Source organism: Glycine soja, chromosome 5 (genome assembly GCF_004193775.1).
Source record: "Glycine soja cultivar W05 chromosome 5, ASM419377v2, whole genome shotgun sequence".
In the NCBI taxonomy this organism is placed as follows: domain Eukaryota; kingdom Viridiplantae; phylum Streptophyta; class Magnoliopsida; order Fabales; family Fabaceae; genus Glycine; species Glycine soja.
Window position 1 is genome coordinate 26,724,372 of NC_041006.1, and position 17,043 is coordinate 26,741,414.

The 17,043-nt window shown below is 41.1% G+C and overlaps 1 protein-coding gene across 1 annotated transcript; it reads left to right on the top strand.

The window, feature by feature from the left end:
- Nucleotides 1-14,863: 14,863 nt before the first annotated feature.
- On the top strand, nucleotides 14,864-16,616 carry LOC114411231. The gene is made up of 2 exons (XM_028374976.1): nucleotides 14,864-15,913; nucleotides 16,458-16,616. The coding sequence occupies exons 1-2, from the start codon at nucleotides 14,864-14,866 to the stop codon at nucleotides 16,614-16,616; spliced, it is 1,209 nt and encodes a 402-aa protein (XP_028230777.1).
- Nucleotides 16,617-17,043: the final 427 nt, after the last annotated feature.

Below are 17,043 nucleotides of genomic sequence, written 5' to 3' on the forward strand. Positions count from 1 at the left end.
CGTGACCGACAAGCCATCAAGCGTCTAGCTCAAGACGTTAAAGAAGCACTACTAGGAGACAACCTAGTACCTTTTAAATCTCTGCTTGTTATTTGATCACTTTTTGTTTCTCAAGTCATAGCAGGACACACCTAGTTGCTCATGATCCTAGGAATTTAAATAAAACAAGCACAAGCTCGAAAGGTAGTCATACCTCACAAAAAATATATATATGTATGTTTAGGTAGAAAGATACCTTGGATATGCATGTATGTAGCAAAAATACTTCACAAAATATATATATATATATATATATATATATATATATATGTATGTTTAGGTAGCAAGATACCTTGGATATGCATGTGTATAGCAAAAATATCTCACAAAACATATATATGTATGTTTAGGTAGCAAGATACCTTGGATATTCATGTATATAGCAAAAATATTATACGTATGTTTAGGTAGCAAAATACCTCATGAAAATAGAGAGAGCAAAAAGAAAGCGAGCAAGAAAAGAATAAAAAGGAAGAAAAAAAATAGAAAATAAAAAATAATAAAGGTTGTCTAGCTAAAAAACAACATGCTTGTGAAAAGAGATAATTTCCAACTTTTCTTTGAAAAATTTTACTGATCTTAACTAGTTTTTTGAAAAAAAATGTGTGTACACATTTGAAGGGTAAATGCTGTGAAAAGTTTTTCGAACACCCAAGATAGACTCGGATGAATGCACAAATTGATAGAAGAACATATTTTGGAAACACTGGGTTGACTTAAAATAGGGAAAATGAATCCTGAGCCCTAGTGTCACATGACCATAAAAACTTGATGCTTGAGTGTCCACATGGGTGCATGCGTGACCAGTTTTGCATAAAATTTCCTAATCATCATTGTTGCATGTGTATCATAGAAATAATGTAGGACATCCCCTTTATCCCCGAACCGTTGGCCAAACCCTGACATATATCATGACCATCCGTTCTACAAGCCTTGAGCCAAAATCCCAACTTACCATAAACCTTGACCCAGGGTGAGAATGTCAATCCTTGCCCTCGGAAGAAAGCGCAAAGAGAAGGAAAATTCCCAATCCAAGAAAGGGAGAAGACACAAAAAGAAAAGAATATTCCCAAACCAAGAAAGGGAGGAGAAAAAAAAAAGAGAAGAAAGAAAATTCCCAATAAAAGAGTGGGAGAAAGCAAAAAAAAAAGGAAAGAAAATTCCCGATCAAGGATCGGAAGAAAACAGAAGAAACATCCAGAAAGGTCTTTGGACCAGACAATATCTGAACAGTACAGAATTGTCACCAAGTAAACAAGAAAAAGGAAACCACGACCTAAAGTGGTCCTCTTCCTTTGATTGCCGACAAAATCCTGTGCGCTAGCGACTTTCTCGCCACGCACTAAACAAAAACAGAAAAGGAAAAGGCAAAAACACTCAAAGCCAAATTCCCCACCTAAAAACCATTCCCAAAATAAGTCCTATTGATCCATGATCACGCATGTAATCTTTGATTTGATAGGAAATGATTTGCAAAATCAAGTCATGACATATCTATGGTTCGAAATTAGGATAAAACACTTACCTGTGTGAGATTGATACACTTTGAGTGATTTTCTCCTATCTTTGTTGGACCCAGTGTTTCCTCTAAATGGTCATTTAGAAACGAAATGCTAATATCCAAAATCTCATTTACGGTTATGAGAAAATTTCATCAGTATACTCTCCTTCCCCGATAGACACATTGTTTTTCATCCAAAAAACATATGTTGCTCTGATCAGTTGGAAGTTTTGTCTCTTTACTAAAGCATGTTCGCATTTTGGTGAAGAAAACACCGAGACTATTTTTAGTCTCACAGTTGTCAAGAACTACGTAGGTCTGAGTTCCTCATCACAAATTGAGGATACGTAGGAGCAAAAGCCCTGCTTTTGTCGACCACCCCACTTTTTGTTACCATGACCCAAGGGTCTGGTGGCATGCGGAGCCACATGATCGTGGGATCCCCAAATTCATATGTTCCATCATTTATCATTTGTATGTTATCTTATTTCTATGACTTGAGGGACTAACGTTTGTTTCGTGTTGATTGACTTTTGTTTTGTACATACATATTGTTTGAGTTGTTACGTCGGTACTTGTTTCGTTGTTGTCAATAATGTTTGTTGAAATTCCGGAACCGTGTAGAGTTTTTCATTTAGGAATGTCGTCCTAAAAATAAAATGAACCAAAAATCCTAATAAAAAGAAAGAAGCGTTGTGAATAAAAGTCGTGTTCATAAAGAAAAGAAAAAGGTTTTTATCTATACATGTATGTAAAAGGAAAATGTGTATAGAAGGTTTTTGTGTGTAAATGATGCGTGGAAAGGAATTCTTGTGTGTGAGCAACGAGTGTATATAAAGAAACTTTTGTATAAACCATAAGTGCGTGTTGGGAAAAAGAAAAAAAAAATCTTTGAATGTAAATAGGGTTTGTATATAGACCGTGTGATGTAAAGAGAAGAGTTCTAATGCGTGTACAGAAACAGTTTGTCGTGTATAAAAATATAGGTGTACAAAGAAAGGTTTTCCTCATAAAGGACCACAGGTGTATAGTTTTAGTGAACATATATAAAAATAAAACAAAAAAAGTAAAGAGAAAGAAAGACCGCGAAGGTCGACATGTTATAGTTAAGAAGTATAAATCATTCGTAAAGAGCAAACGCATCTTCTGGAAACAAGGGACTGATGCTAAGAGTCTATCTTCCGGAATAAACCGAGATAAGGATGGATGAATTCATTGAACTGATGAAAGAACATAACTTGGAAACGTTGGGTCTGTCTGGGTAAATTCCCAACCGTAGTGTCACAATGCCATAAACGGGATGCTTGAGAGCCCACCTGGCTGTAGCCATGACTAATTTTGCACGTTGTTTTCAAATCATCATTGTCACGCGTGCCTTATGGAATAGTGTGGAAGTTCGGCCCGAAATCGACGCCTTGACACTCAAATTTGTCTCGCCCCAGATATCAAGATTGGGGTTCCCACGATAAAAGATCCCATTGAGACACAACCTTAGACCTCTTTGAACCTTGGCCTATAAAAAAGGAATCCTCATCCTTTCCCCCGAAGCAAAGGACAGCGGAATCTCCTCAAGGGAGAGCGAATAAAATGCTAAAACCCAATTTCCCAAAGAAAGGGATGGGGAAGGAAAAGTGAAAAGAAAGAAAAGGAAGAAATAGAAAGAAAGAAAAAAAAAGAAAAAAAGAAAAAAATAAAGAAAAGAACAGAAGAAAGGAAAGAAGGGTTCCCGATCAAGGATCGAAAAGAAGTGAAAAGGGAAAAGAAGCAATTCTCGATCAATGAAAGAAAGAGGACAGAAATTCTTCAAAGCCAGATTGCCACTCAGAATCATTCTTGACTGGCAATATCCCACCCCACATGAACAAAGAGGAAAAGACCGAAACACCCAGCTTCCTCTCCAAAAAACACTATTCTCGAGAAAATCCTATTGGTCCGTGATCGTACGTTTGATCTTTGACTCGATAGGAAATCGTGTGCAAAATAGAGTCATGGTGCAGTTATGGTTTGGGAATAGGATAAAACACTTGCCTTGTGAGTTTTATACACTATGAGTGATTTATTTTCAGCTTAGCCCGATGTTTCCCCTGCGTGTTCATTTGAAAGCTAGAAGTTGACGTCCTACCCTTCATTCTCGGTTACAAGGAAGATTACCCTTGGCACAAGTATATTGTTTCTCTAAGATGTGGTGCTCTCGCGAATGATTTATTTTTCTTTGCAAAAAGCATGTTTTCCCTTTTAGGTGAAAAAAACCCGGTGGACCATTCGGTCCCGCCAACCCCTTTTTCGGAGCCACATGAATGTTATTGCTTAGGGCTGTTCATGTGTTCTCCATTTTCGAGTTTGGAGCTGAGTTTGATGATTGCCTAAGTGAGTATCCTCAAGGCAATCCTCCATTCTCACCCTTTTTCGGAGCCACATGAATGTTATTGCTTAGGGTTGTTCATGTGTTCTCCATTTTCGAGTTTGGAGCTGAGTTTCATGATTGCCTAAGTGAGGACCCTCAAGGCAATCCTCCATTCTCACCCTTTTTCAGAGCCACATGAATGTTATTGCTTAGGGTTGTTCATGTGTTCTCTATTTTCGAGTTTGGAGCTGAGTTTCATGATTGCCTAAGTGAGGACCCTCAAGGCAATCCTCCATTCTCACCCTGTTCCGGAGCCGCATGATTGAATTGCGTTGTCATTCATGTGTTCTCCATTTTCGAGTGTGGAGCTGTGTTCCATGATTGCCTAAGAGAGGACCCTCAAGGCAATCCTCCATTCTCATCCTTTTCCGGAGCCACATGGATGAATTGCATTGTCATTCATGTGTCCTCCACTTTCGAGTTTGGAGCTGTGTTCCATGATTGCCTAAGAGAGGACCCTTAAGGCAATCCTCCATTCTCATCCTGTTCCAGAGCCGCATGAATGAATTGCGTTGTCTTTCATGTGTCCTCCATTTTCGAGTCTGGAGCTATGTTCCATGATTGCCTAAGAGAGGACCCTCAAGGCAATCCTCCATTCTCATCCTTTTTCGGAGACACATGAATGTTATTGCTTAGGGCTGTTCATGTGTCCTCCACTTTTGAGTTTGGAGTTGTGTTCCATGATTGCCTAAGAGAGGACCCTCAAGGCAATCCTCCATTCTCATCCTTTTCCAGAGCCGCATGATTGAATTGCATTGTCATTCATGTGTCCTCCATTTTCGAGTTTGGAGCTGTGTTCCATGATTGCCTAAGAGAGGACCCTCAAGGAAATCCTCCATTCTCATCCTTTTCCGGAGCCACATGGATGAATTGCGTTGTAATTCATGTGTCCTCCACTTTCGAGTTTGGAGCTGTGTTCCATGATTGCCTAAGAGAGGACCCTCAAGGCAATCCTCCATTCTCATCCTTTTCCGGAGCCACATGGATGAATTGCGTTGTAATTCATGTGTCCTCCACTTTCGAGTTTGGAGCTGTGTTCCATGATTGCCTAAGAGAGGACCCTCAAGGCAATCCTCCATTCTCATCCTTTTCTGGAGCCACATGAATGTTATTGCTTAGGGCTGTTCATGTGTCCTCCACTTTCGAGTTTGGAGCTGTGTTCCATGATTGCCTAAGAGAGGACCCTCAAGGCAATCCTCCATTCTCATCCTTTTCTGGAGCCACATGAATGTTATTGCTTAGGGCTGTTCATGTGTCCTCCACTTTTGAGTTTGGAGCTGTGTTTCATGATTGCCTAAGAGAGGACCCTCAAGGCAATCCTCCATTCTCGTCCTTTTCCAGAGCCACATGAATGTTATTGCTTAGGGCTGTTCATGTGTCCTCCACTTTTGAGTTTGGAGTTGTGTTTCATGATTGCCTAAGAGAGGACCCTCAAGGCAATCCTCCATTCGCATCCTTTTCCAGAGCCACATGGATGAATTGCGTTGTCATTCATGTGTCCTCCACTTTCGAGTTTGGAGCTGTGTTCCATGATTGCCTAAGAGAGGACCCTCAAGGCAATCCTTCATTCTCACCCTGTTCCGGAGCCGCATGATTGAATTGCGTTGTCATTCATGTGTCCTCCATTTTTTAGTTTGGAGTTGTGTTTCATGATTTCCTAAGAGAGGACCCTCAAGGCAATCCTCCATTCTCGCCCTTTTTCGGAGCCCCATGAATGTTATTGCCTAGTGCTGTTCATGTGTCCTCCACTTTCGAGTTTGGAGTTGAGTTCCATGATTGCCTAAGAGAGGACCCTCAAGGCAATCCTCCATTCTCGCCCTTTTCCGGAGCCACATGAATGTTATTGCTTAGGGCTGTTCATGTGTTCTCCATTTTCGAGTTTGGAGTTGTGTTTCATGATTGCCTAAGAGAGGACCCTCAAGGCAATCCTCCATTCTCGCCCTTTTTCGAAGCCACATGAATGTTCTTGCTTAGGGCTTTTCATGTGTCCTCCACTTTCGAGTTTGGAGCTGAGTTTCATGATTGTCTAAGTGCGGACCCTCAAGGCAATCCTTCATACTCCACCTTTGTTCGGAGCACCATGAATGTCATTGCCTAGCGCTGTTCATGTGTTCTCCATTATCAAGTGCGAAGCTTCTGGTGACTGGGAAGCACGTTATTCTGTTGTTTTCCAGATCGGTTCCTTCGCCAAGTATGTGTATATGTGTATATCTGTATTATATTCGTTGTTCTGGTTGTTGTTTGTATTTTGTTTTGTGCAGAAGAAAAAAGAAGAAGTAGAGATGAGAGTCGTCATCGCGAAAAGGGCAGGACGGACGAAATCAGTGTCCTATCTTTGCTTTACTCTTATCTCCGATGAGAGGTAAGTAAAGAGGGGCAACTGTCATACCCTAATTTCGTCCGGGGATTATTACTTGATGACATGCAATCTTTGGCAAGCCGCTTTGAGATACTTGGCGTCCTTTGTGCACAATAAATGAAGTCCCGAGACGTCTCAGAAATCTAAAGGAAGCAGGCTTGCGCGATCCGTGAAATTCCGTAATGTGGCGGAAGTCGAAAAGAGGTGTTTTTGCGCTATCCGTAAGTTTCCGTAACATCTTCGAAAGCTAAAAAAGAGTAAATACATAATTTGTAAGGGTTCGTAACCTTTCGGAAGAAAAAATAAGTATCGTTACGAAATTCGTAAAGTTTCGAAACGTTACGGAAAAAGAATTACAAAAAAAAATAGAAAAGGGGGGTGCATTTAGTAAAAAGGGGGTGTAAATAGCAACCAGGCCCACTTGGGCCCTCCAGAAGATTCCTCCAGAAGGCTGTTGCTTCTGGAGGAAGCAACCATGCTCGCCTGGGCGAGCTGAGCTCGCCTGGGCGAGCTGGGCGGCAAGCTTCTCCCCTATTTTGCTATAAATAGGGGAAGAAGTGAAGAAGAAAAGGGTTCAGCCCTTTAGGCATTTCTCTCTCTTTCGAATTTGCTTAGAAAAATTGTTTCTGTGAAGAAAATCCTAGCCGAGGCGCTTCCGTAACGTTTCCGTGAGTAATTACGCGAAGATTCTCGACCGTTCTTCAAGATTCATCGTTCGTTCTTCGTTTTCTTCAGTCTTCAACGGGTAAGTACCTCAAACCGAGCTTTTCAATTCATTCTATGTACCCGTGGTGGTCCACATTGTGTTTCATGTTTTTTCATTTACTTTTTATACCCCCTTTTGACGTGCTTAAGCCATTTATTTAAGTCATTTCTCGCTTAATCTAAATATAAAATAAATTTCCACCGATCGTTTGAATTGTATCATCCATTATTTTCACTTGAAATGAATTCCGACCGTTCGGTCGTGTCGTAACCACGTTGGAAATAAAAAAAGAGGTAAAATAATAATATAATAATAATCAAAAAATACCTTATAGTAAAGTAAAGCGAAAAATCAATCGGACGTTTTCTCTTTGGGATTTCTCATTCTTAATTGAATTGACTAATAACTAAAGTGAAACTAAGGCTAAAATCAAACTCGCCTAGTCAAGCTCGTCCACAAAAATAGGTTTTTTGGAAGTTTATCATTTTAGTTTCTTACTAAGTAAAAAGGATCATTTTTAAGGTCCAACGCCTTAAAATGATCACCTTTCAAGTAAAAAGAATCACTTGATCCACGCATAAGAAAGAACTACGTAGGTCTGATTTCCTCTCCAAAGGAGGGTACGTAGGAGCAAAAGCCTCGCTTTTGTTGACCTCAAAAAATAAAAAGAAATAAAAGTTAAGATAACACAATTCCACAATTCTAAAAAATAGGTTGTTGTCCTTCGAGACAAATGTGAGAGGTGCTAATACCTTCCTCAAACGTAAATACAACTTCCGAACTTAGAATTTTCATTTTGATCGGTTTCCTTCGGTTTTCCCGACGTTTTCCACGAATAAACGTTGGTGGCGACTCCGCGCATCTTTCCTCCCTTGGAAAGCGCACCCGTGAGCCTCGCCCTCGCTCGCCCGCGAAGGGCATGTTGCGACATATACATTGAGTGTTTTTATTACTCACATCCAGTTGGTATAAGTCACTTACATACTCATTTTATACTTTTATATGTGACATCCAACCAAGTACGAAAAGGTAATGTTAGTGGCAAAGGAAAGTGCACGATCTCTTTTTTGAAATTCAATTTTTCCTTTCTTTAAATTGCTACCATTTGAATAAGGAAAGGAAAAAAAATAGAAGAGAATAAAAGGTTTTTATAGAATATTCCTAAGACGTCATTTTCGACACGGATAAGAAGCACATGTTGTTGTTTGTGCCTTTATTCATTTGCTCTCCAATCAGAGCGTGCCACATTACCTCGCCTCCCTATGTGAGACAATGGTCATTTCACGACTCAATGTTAATCCTGTAATGGATCCTTCACTGATGTCTATAAAAGGCATCCTCTACCCAAAAGCAGAAGCATATAAAATTATCATAAAGAAACGAGAAAATCTCTAAAGCAAAACTTTGCAAAATCATTGGACGATATATTTGATCTTTCATTATCTATTCTTTGCTAAGCAAAGTTACTCTGTATTTGAGCTTTATTGTTTATCCACTCATTGATTGTTATTGAATCATTGTAATATTCAAACTTTTGTTTGTGAAAGCCAGGGGTGGGTTAGTGTTAAACAATACTTAGGTGTTCTTAGACTCAGGGGAGTATAAAGGAGTGTCATAAGTGGCTAAAAGAATACTTGTATAGCCAGGAGTGGTAGGACAAAATGCTTGTCTTGTAATCAAAGTTTTGATTAGTGGAAGCCTTTACAGTTGCATAAAGGAAACTAGACGTAGCTATGTTTGAACCAGTATAAACCAAGTGTTTATATGTCTCTCTTAAGCGGTTTTACTAAGTATTCTTTTAGCTTTTTATGTCGATTTTTTTTGTGCTTATTTGAAAACCTTTTTGAAAATTTTACTTCATATATTTACTGGACAATCAAACATGTTTTTCTCATCAGTGTACGACTCCAGTACATATTTCTCTTTGAACCTGTCATACAATATTTAAGTGCAAAAGGTTCTTATGTTTGATTAACACACTATTCAACCCCCTTTAGTGTGATTGTTGTGATTTCATTATGTTTGTGAATCTTATGGAGAAGGCCATGCTACAAACTGTGCTAAGATTCATGAGGAAGTGTAGTACATGATCAACCAAAGGTAAGGGAACTAGCTAAACTACAACAATCAAGGCTATAGACCTCCTCCATGCATATGTCAATAGCTAGAGAGTAGTTCCAATGCCATGCCTAGGCAGAACCAATATGAGAAGACAAGCAAGCTGGAGGAGACCCTCACACAATTCATACAAGTATCTTTTTCCAACCATAAGAGTATTGAAGCCTCCATCAAGAGTCTAGAGTTCCAGAATGCCCACTCAACCACAAGGACCTCCCCCAATAAATCCATTTCCTACATAGCCTCGACCAACTGGAAATCCCAACCCCAACACAAACACAAACCCAAGGAGGAACTTCCCAGAAAGAAAACCCGCGGAGTTCAACCCGATACCAATGCCTTATGCCGACTTGCTACCATCTTTGCTCAGCAACAAAATGTTGGATCAAGTGGCCTCGGAATAATTCAGAAGGGGGGGTTGAATTAATTATTAATGAGCCTTTAATAATTAAAAATCTAACCTTGCTAATGTTACTAGATTCAATTAGGCTTTTACTATAATGTTAAGAAATTAAAGAACAAAAATAGAAACTTAACCAAAAGTAAAAGCGATAATTAAAGTGCACAGCGGAAATTAAAGAGTGTAGGGAAGAAAAAGACAAACACAAGAGTTTTGTACTGGTTCGGCAACAACCCGTGCCTACATCCAGTTCCCAAGCGACCTGCGGTCCTTGAGATTTCTTTTCAATCTTGTAAAATCCTTTACAAGCAAAGATCCACAAGGGATGTACCCTCCCTTGTTCTCTTTGAACAACCAAGTGGATGTATCCTCCACTTGAACTGATCCACAAGAGATGTACCCTCTCTTGTTCTCAATTACAACAACCTAAGTAGATGTACCCTCTACATGTACCACAAAGGATGTACCCTCCAATGTGTTAAGACAAAGTTCTCAGGCGGTTAGTCCTTTGAAACTTTGTGAAGGGGAAACAAAGGATATCTCGGGCGGTTAGTCCTTTGAAATCTTTTGTTTAAGGGAAAGGGAAGAATCAAAAGAATTCTCAAGCTGTGTCATTTTGAATTCTTTGACAACGGAGAAGGGAGACACAAAAGAATTCAGGCGGTTAGTCCTTCGTTCTTTTGGAAAAGGGAGAAGAGAGACACAAAAAGAATTCAAGCGGTTAGTCCTTGGTGAATTCTTTTTGGCAAAGAAAGAAGGGAATGAAAAAGATGAATAGCACACTTTTGTTTTCTATGAAAGAACAAGGTTTAGAAACCAAAAAACTTTGAAAGCTTTTGGCAAAGGAAGAAGAAGAAGTAGAAGTTCAAAGAGATGTTCAAAAGTTAATTGAAAAAGTTAATTGAAATGTAAGTCAAGGTCTTGCTTTTATAAACTCTTCATGTCTGGTCATGAAAACCATTGGAAGAGTTATAACCTTGAGAAAAACCTGAAAACCATTGGAAGAGTTACATCTCTTGACTTTTCATTCAAAACTTGTCACTAGTAATCGATTACCAAAACCATGTAATCAATTACACAAAGCTTTTTATGAAAGGATATCACTCTTCACAATTGATTTTGAATTTCAATGTTCAGTTACAAAGGTAATCGATTACCAATATCTTGTAATCAATTACACCATTTTGAAATCAATTGGAACGATGCAAATTCAGTTAAAAGCTTTTGAAATCAAACTTTGCCACTGGTAATCGATTACAGGAAACTGGTAATCGATTACCAGAGAATAAAAACTCTGGTAACTTAGAAAATTTTGAGAAAAAACTCTTTTGAAAAACAAAATTGTGCTATGTTTGTTTTTGAAAAATGTTTTCAATACTTCCCTTGTGAAGTCTTATTGATTTCTTCTCTTGAATCTTGAATTCATCTTCTCTTGAATCTTGAAATCAAACTTCTCTTGACTCTTGAATCTTCTTGATTTCTTCTCATGAAACTTGAATTTAAACTTGATCTTGAACTTGTTTACTGAATCTTGAAATCATTCTTTAAGCTTTTTGTCATCATCTTTGTCATCATCAAAACTACTTGAATCAATCTTGATTCATCATCATGAAGCTTGCTTCTACACAAAATGGCTATGGTGAGCCCAGGGAAGGTCTATCAACCTCCTTTTCCCCGATGGTATAATCCCAACGCAACTTGCGCCTATCATGGTGGTGTTTCAGGGCACTCTATCGAGCAGTGTGTAGCCTTCAAGCACAAGGTACAAAGCTTGATTGATGCTGGATGGCTGACATTTCAAGAGGATAGTCCGAATGAAGAATGGGAGTCTCGAAGGCTAAAACAGATAGGGAATGTCTCAACCTCCAGACGGTTCATATTGGAAGTATTGCATGTGGCTAGTATGATTGACCTTGATGGTGACAAAGGAGGTTCTTGTTTAATGCATCCAGGGACATCGCACGATGTGGAGACATGTCCAATGGCGGAAGAACGGCTACAAGGAATGATGAACAGGGGGCAGATTGAAGTCTGCAGTGTGAAGAAAGGGGAAGGAGATGTATGCATGCAGTCAGATGACAGAAACCCGAGTAAGCCCAAGCCTTTAGTGATCCACTTCACCAAGGACGTCACCACTCAGAGGCCCCGAGGCTTCCGGCCCTTTACAGTTAAGACGTCTGAGCCCTTCCCTTATAAAAGTGATAAGGCGGTGCCATGGAAATATGCCACACAAGGGTCCGATGGAAGGAAGGACACGTTCTTCGTACGTGTTAAGGAGGACTTACTGTTTGCTAAAGTTACAAATATTTTCGGTATGAGTGGCATGACTCATAGTGGATGGATCTTTGTTGCGCTCGAGTTACCGATACGGTCAAAAGACAAAGGGAAGGTGAAGGAAAATAGAGGTGAGAGAGATAAGGCGGGCCTGACCTCGAATGACGAGGTCCCTTTTGGAAAGATCACAGAGGAAGGGGACGATTCAACAAGAAAGAGATATCAGTTGAGGAGGTGACCGAGTTCCTAAGGATCATTCAACAAAGTGAGTTCAAAGTGATTGAACAAAACTCCAGCTAGGATCTCTCTGTTGGGCCTGCTCATGAACTCCGAGCCTCATCGGGCGTTGTTGGTCAAAATTTTGAATGAAACCCATGTAGCGCAAGACATATCATTGGAGGGCTTCGAGGGCATAGTCAACAACATCACTGCCAACAATTACCTTACTTTTGCCAACAAGGAGACACTAGTCGAGGGCAGGGGACACAACAAAGCCAAGCACGTGTCCCTCAAATGCTTGGACCACATACTGTCCAAGGTGCTCATTGACAATGGCTCTTCCCTCAATGTCATGCCCAAAACTACATTGGATAAGCTGCATTTTAACACATCGCACATGAGGCTGAGCTCCATGGTGGTGTGGGCTTTCGATGGTAGCCGCCGGGATGTAAGGGGAGAGATCGATCTCCCAATTCAAATTGGGCCCCACGTGTGTCAGATAACCTTCCAAATAATGGACATAAGTCCTACCTACAGTTGCTTGTTAGGCCAGCCTTGGATCCACTCGCTTGGGGTAGTCCCATCAATGTTATACTAGAAATTAAAGTTTGTGGTGGAAGGGCAGCTGGTTATAGTGCCAGGAGAGGAAGACATACTGGTAAGTTGTCCATCTTCTACGCCTTATGTAGAGGCTACAGAGGAGTCATTGGAAACATCATTCCAAGCACTGGAAATTGTGAGCAGTGCTTATGTGGAATCTCCTCCGGTGCAGCCACACTTATCTGGTGCCGCTTTGATGGTGGCTCGGGTTATGTTAAGGAACGGATATGAGCCCAGAATGGGTTTAGGCCGAAAAGGGGATGGCACGACAAGATTAGTGGAGTTCACTGAGAATCGTGGAAGGTTTGGGTTGGGTTACGAGCCTACACATGCCGACAAGAGGAAGGTCGCCTTAGAAAGGAAGGAGAGAAGCCTGGCCCATCTACAAGGGCGAGGACTACAAGTGGAAAGGGTCCCCATTTGTCACATCGACGAAAGCTTTGTCAATGCAAGATGGATGTGTGAGGGTCAGGTTGCAATAATAGACGAAGGAACCCCTCAAGACCGACCAAATTGGGTGCAACCATGTTCTTCAGACTTTGAATTGGGGAATTGACAAATCGTCGAATGACCCGAGATTTCCATGACAAATTCAATATCCAACAACGAGTCCTATCAAAGTAGTGATACCAAGGACCCAGAGGCTGATTTTGAGCAACTAATAGATCAAGCCGAGAAGGGAGAAGATGAGGATTGGGGGCTTCCCCAGATTTGAAGAGAATGGTGGAGCAAGAAGAAAGGGAAGTGAAGCCACACCGAGAGGAAAAAGAAGTTGTGAACTTAGGCGTTGGTGGAGAGAGAAAAGAGCTCAAGGTCGGCACTTGCATGTCCACAAATGTTCGAGATGAGTTGGTGACTCTATTTCAAGACTACCAAGACATCTTTGCTTGGTCCTACCAGGATATGCCTGGTTTGAGCTCGGATATCATGCAGCATAAACTACCTCTGAATCCCGAGTGTTCCCGGGTAAAGCAAAAAACTGACAAGAATGAAGCCCGAGATGTCCCTGAAAATAAAGGAAGAAGTGAAGAAGCAATTTGATGCTAGTTTCTTGGTCGTTTCTCGGTACCCGGAATGGGTCGCCAATATCGTGTCGGTCCCTAAAAAGGATGGGAAGGTGCGAATGTGCATGAACTATCGAGATTTTGACTAAGCCAGTCCAAAGGATAACTTTCCTTTACCGCACATCGATGTTCTCGTAGATAACATGACCAATTTTGCCCTGTTTGGTTTCATGGATGGGTTTTCAGGCTATAATCAGATAAAGATGGCACCAGAGGATATGGAAAAGACAACCTTCATCACTCTATGGGGAACTTTTTGCTACAAGGTGATGTCCTTTGGGCTGAAGAACACTTGGGCAACATACCAGTGGGTCATGGTGGCATTATTCCACGACATGATGCATAAAGATATCGAGGTCCGAAGAAGAACACCTTGTCAATTTGCGAAAGTTGTTCGAGCAACTGCGTAAATACAGGTTAAGGCTGAATCCCACAAAATGTACTTTCAGGGTTAAATCTGGAAAATTGTTCGGCTTTGTCGTTAGTCAGAAAGGAATAGAGGTAGATCCAGACAAAGTAAAGGCAATCCTCGAAATGCCTAAGCCACGCAGTGAGAAGCAGGTCCGAGGTTTCCTGGGAAGGTTGCACTACATAGCGAGATTCATATCACAGCTGACCGCCACTTGCGAGCCTCTTTTCAAATTATTGCGTAAGAATCAGTCCATCCAATGGGACGATGATTATCAAGTGGCATTTGAAATGATTAAATGGTGTCTCATGAATCCTCCTGTGCTCGTACCACCGGTGCCTGGAAGACCCCTTATCCTATACAAGACAGTATTAGATGAGTCGATGGGGTGTGTGCTAGGACAACACGATGAATCTGGGAAAAGGGAACAGGCCATCTACTACTTGAGCAAGAAGTTCACGGCATGCGAGATGAACTACTCTTTGCTAGAGAGGACGTGTTGTCCCTTGTTATGGGCAGTTCACCGTCTGAGGTAGTATATGTTGAATTACACTACTTGGTTGGTGTCCAAAATGGATCCCGTCAAGTACATCTTCGAAAAGCCCGCTCTCACTAGACGAATAGCTCGATGGCAAGTTCTGTTGTCAAAATTCGATATTGTCTATGTCACCTTGAAGGAAATAAAGGGGAGTTCCATGGAAGATTACCTGGCTTAACAACCCATCAATGATTATCAGCCTATGCATCCATAATTCCTTGATGAGGATATCATGACCTTGTTTGAGGAGGAGGTCGAGGATGAGGACCGGGATAAGTGGATCGTGTGGTTCGATGGTGCGTCTAATGCACTAGGCCATGGGGTCAAGGAAGTATTGGTTTCCCTAGACAAACAATATATACCTTTCATGGCTAGGTTGTGTTTCGATTGCACAAACAATATAGCAGAGTACAAGACATGTGCCCTGGGGATCCGAGCAGCAATCAACTTTTGGGTCAACTTACTCAAGGTATACGGGAACTCGACATTGATAATTCATCAGTTGAAAGGTGAATGGGAGACCAGGGACCACAAATTGGTACCTTACCAGGCTTACATCAAGAAGTTGATGGAATTCCTTGATGACATATCTTTTCATCACATTCCTAGAGAGGAAAATCAGATGGTCGACGCCCTTACCACTCTAGCGTCTATGTTCAAAGTGAGCCTGCACGAAGATTTGCCATACATCGAATTCAAATGTCGTAGTGAGCCTGCACATTGTTGTTTGATAGAAGAAGAAGAGGATGGTAAGCCTTGGTACTTCAATATCAAACGATACATTGAAGACAAGGAATACCCGCCTAAGGCCTCTAACAATGACAAGAGGATGTTACGAAGGTTGGCAGCTGGTTTCCTCCTGAGTGGAAATATCTTGTACAAGAGAAACCATGACATGGTGTTGCTTCGGCGTGTGGATGCAAGAAAGGCTGAACAAATGCTAATAGAGGTGCATGAGGGATCCTTTGGTACGCATGCCAATGGACATGCCATGGCCCGAAAGATTTTGGGAGCAGGGTATTATTGGCTCACTATGGAGAGAAATTGTTGTGTTCATGTTAGGAAATGCCATAAGTGTCAGACCTTCGCTGATAATGTTAATGCTCCACCTGTACCATTGAACGTCTTGGTAGAACCTTGGCCATTCTCTATGTGGGTCATAGACGTGATCGGGGCCATCAAACCCAAGGCTTCCAACGGGCATTGCATCATCTTAATCGCCATTGATTACTTCACCAAGTGGGTGGAAGCAGCTTCATATGCTAGCGTGCCTAGGAATATGGTGATCAGATTCAATAAGAAAGAAATAATTTGCAGATATGGGTTTCCCAGGAAAATCATCACCAATAATGCCACCAATTTAAACAACAAGATGATGAAGGAAATGTGTGAGGATTTCAAAATCCAACACCATAATTCCATGCCTTATCGACCAAAGATGAATGGGGGCAACCCCTTTCAAAATCATTCAGAAGATGACCATGTCCTACAAGGATTGGCACGAGATGCTCCCCTTCGCATTGCATGGTTATCGAACTTTTGTGCACATATCTACGGGGGCAACCCCTTTCTCTTTGGTGTACGGGATGGAGGTTGTGCTCCCGTTTGAGGTGGAGGTTCCTTCTTTGATAATCCTAGCAGAGTTAGGATTGGAAGAATCAGAGTGGGTCCAAGCCTTTGATCAATTAAATCTTATCGAGGGTAAGAAATTGGCCGCCATGAGCCATGGGTGACTATACCAGAGCAGAGTGAAAAATGCTTTCAACAAGAGGGTGCGCCCACATAAGTTTAGCGAGGGGAACCTTGTTCTAAAGAAAATGTCACAGGTTCAAAAGGATCACAAAGGGAAATGGGCCTCGAATTATGAAGGGTCGTTTGTTGTAAAGAAGGCTTTCTCAAGAGGAGCGTTGTTGCTTATGAACATGGATAACAAAGATCTGCCTTCGCCTGTGAATTCTGACATTGTCAAGCGGTATTATGCGTGATGCTTGGGGGAAATTCGAAGACTCAATATTTGGACTTCCTCAAGGACTCATTAGGATCTCCAAGTCTTAAAATTTTTGTAAACCATAATCGCAACATTAATAAATATGGATTAATGATTTGCATCTCTCCCTCCAGTGTTGCATCCTTTGCATTTTTTTTTATTATTTTTGACTTTAAGAACGTACACTCTCGTTCTTGCTCACTCACATGATCAGTATTCTGGAGCCATTCGGCACGTTCAGCAGGGGTGCCGTAATCGTTAAGTAAAATTGAACACGACAACACCAGTTAATTATTTCGTTTGACGTTCAATCATAAGCATGCATGCATCTGCATCTTATCATCAAGGAATCCTACAAATCGGAAAATGAATGAAGAGTCATTTTGGGTGATGGTCAGTGCCACACCAACTTGGGTAAGCCTAGG

Coding starts and splice junctions, on each gene's coding strand:
- LOC114411231 (XM_028374976.1), top strand. CDS start 14,864: ATGACCTTGTTTGAGGAGGAGGTCGAGGATGAGGACCGGGATAAGTGG. Junction 15,914..16,457: donor CTAGCGTGCCTAGGAATATG/GTGATCAGATTC, acceptor AAAATGTCACAG/GTTCAAAAGGATCACAAAGG.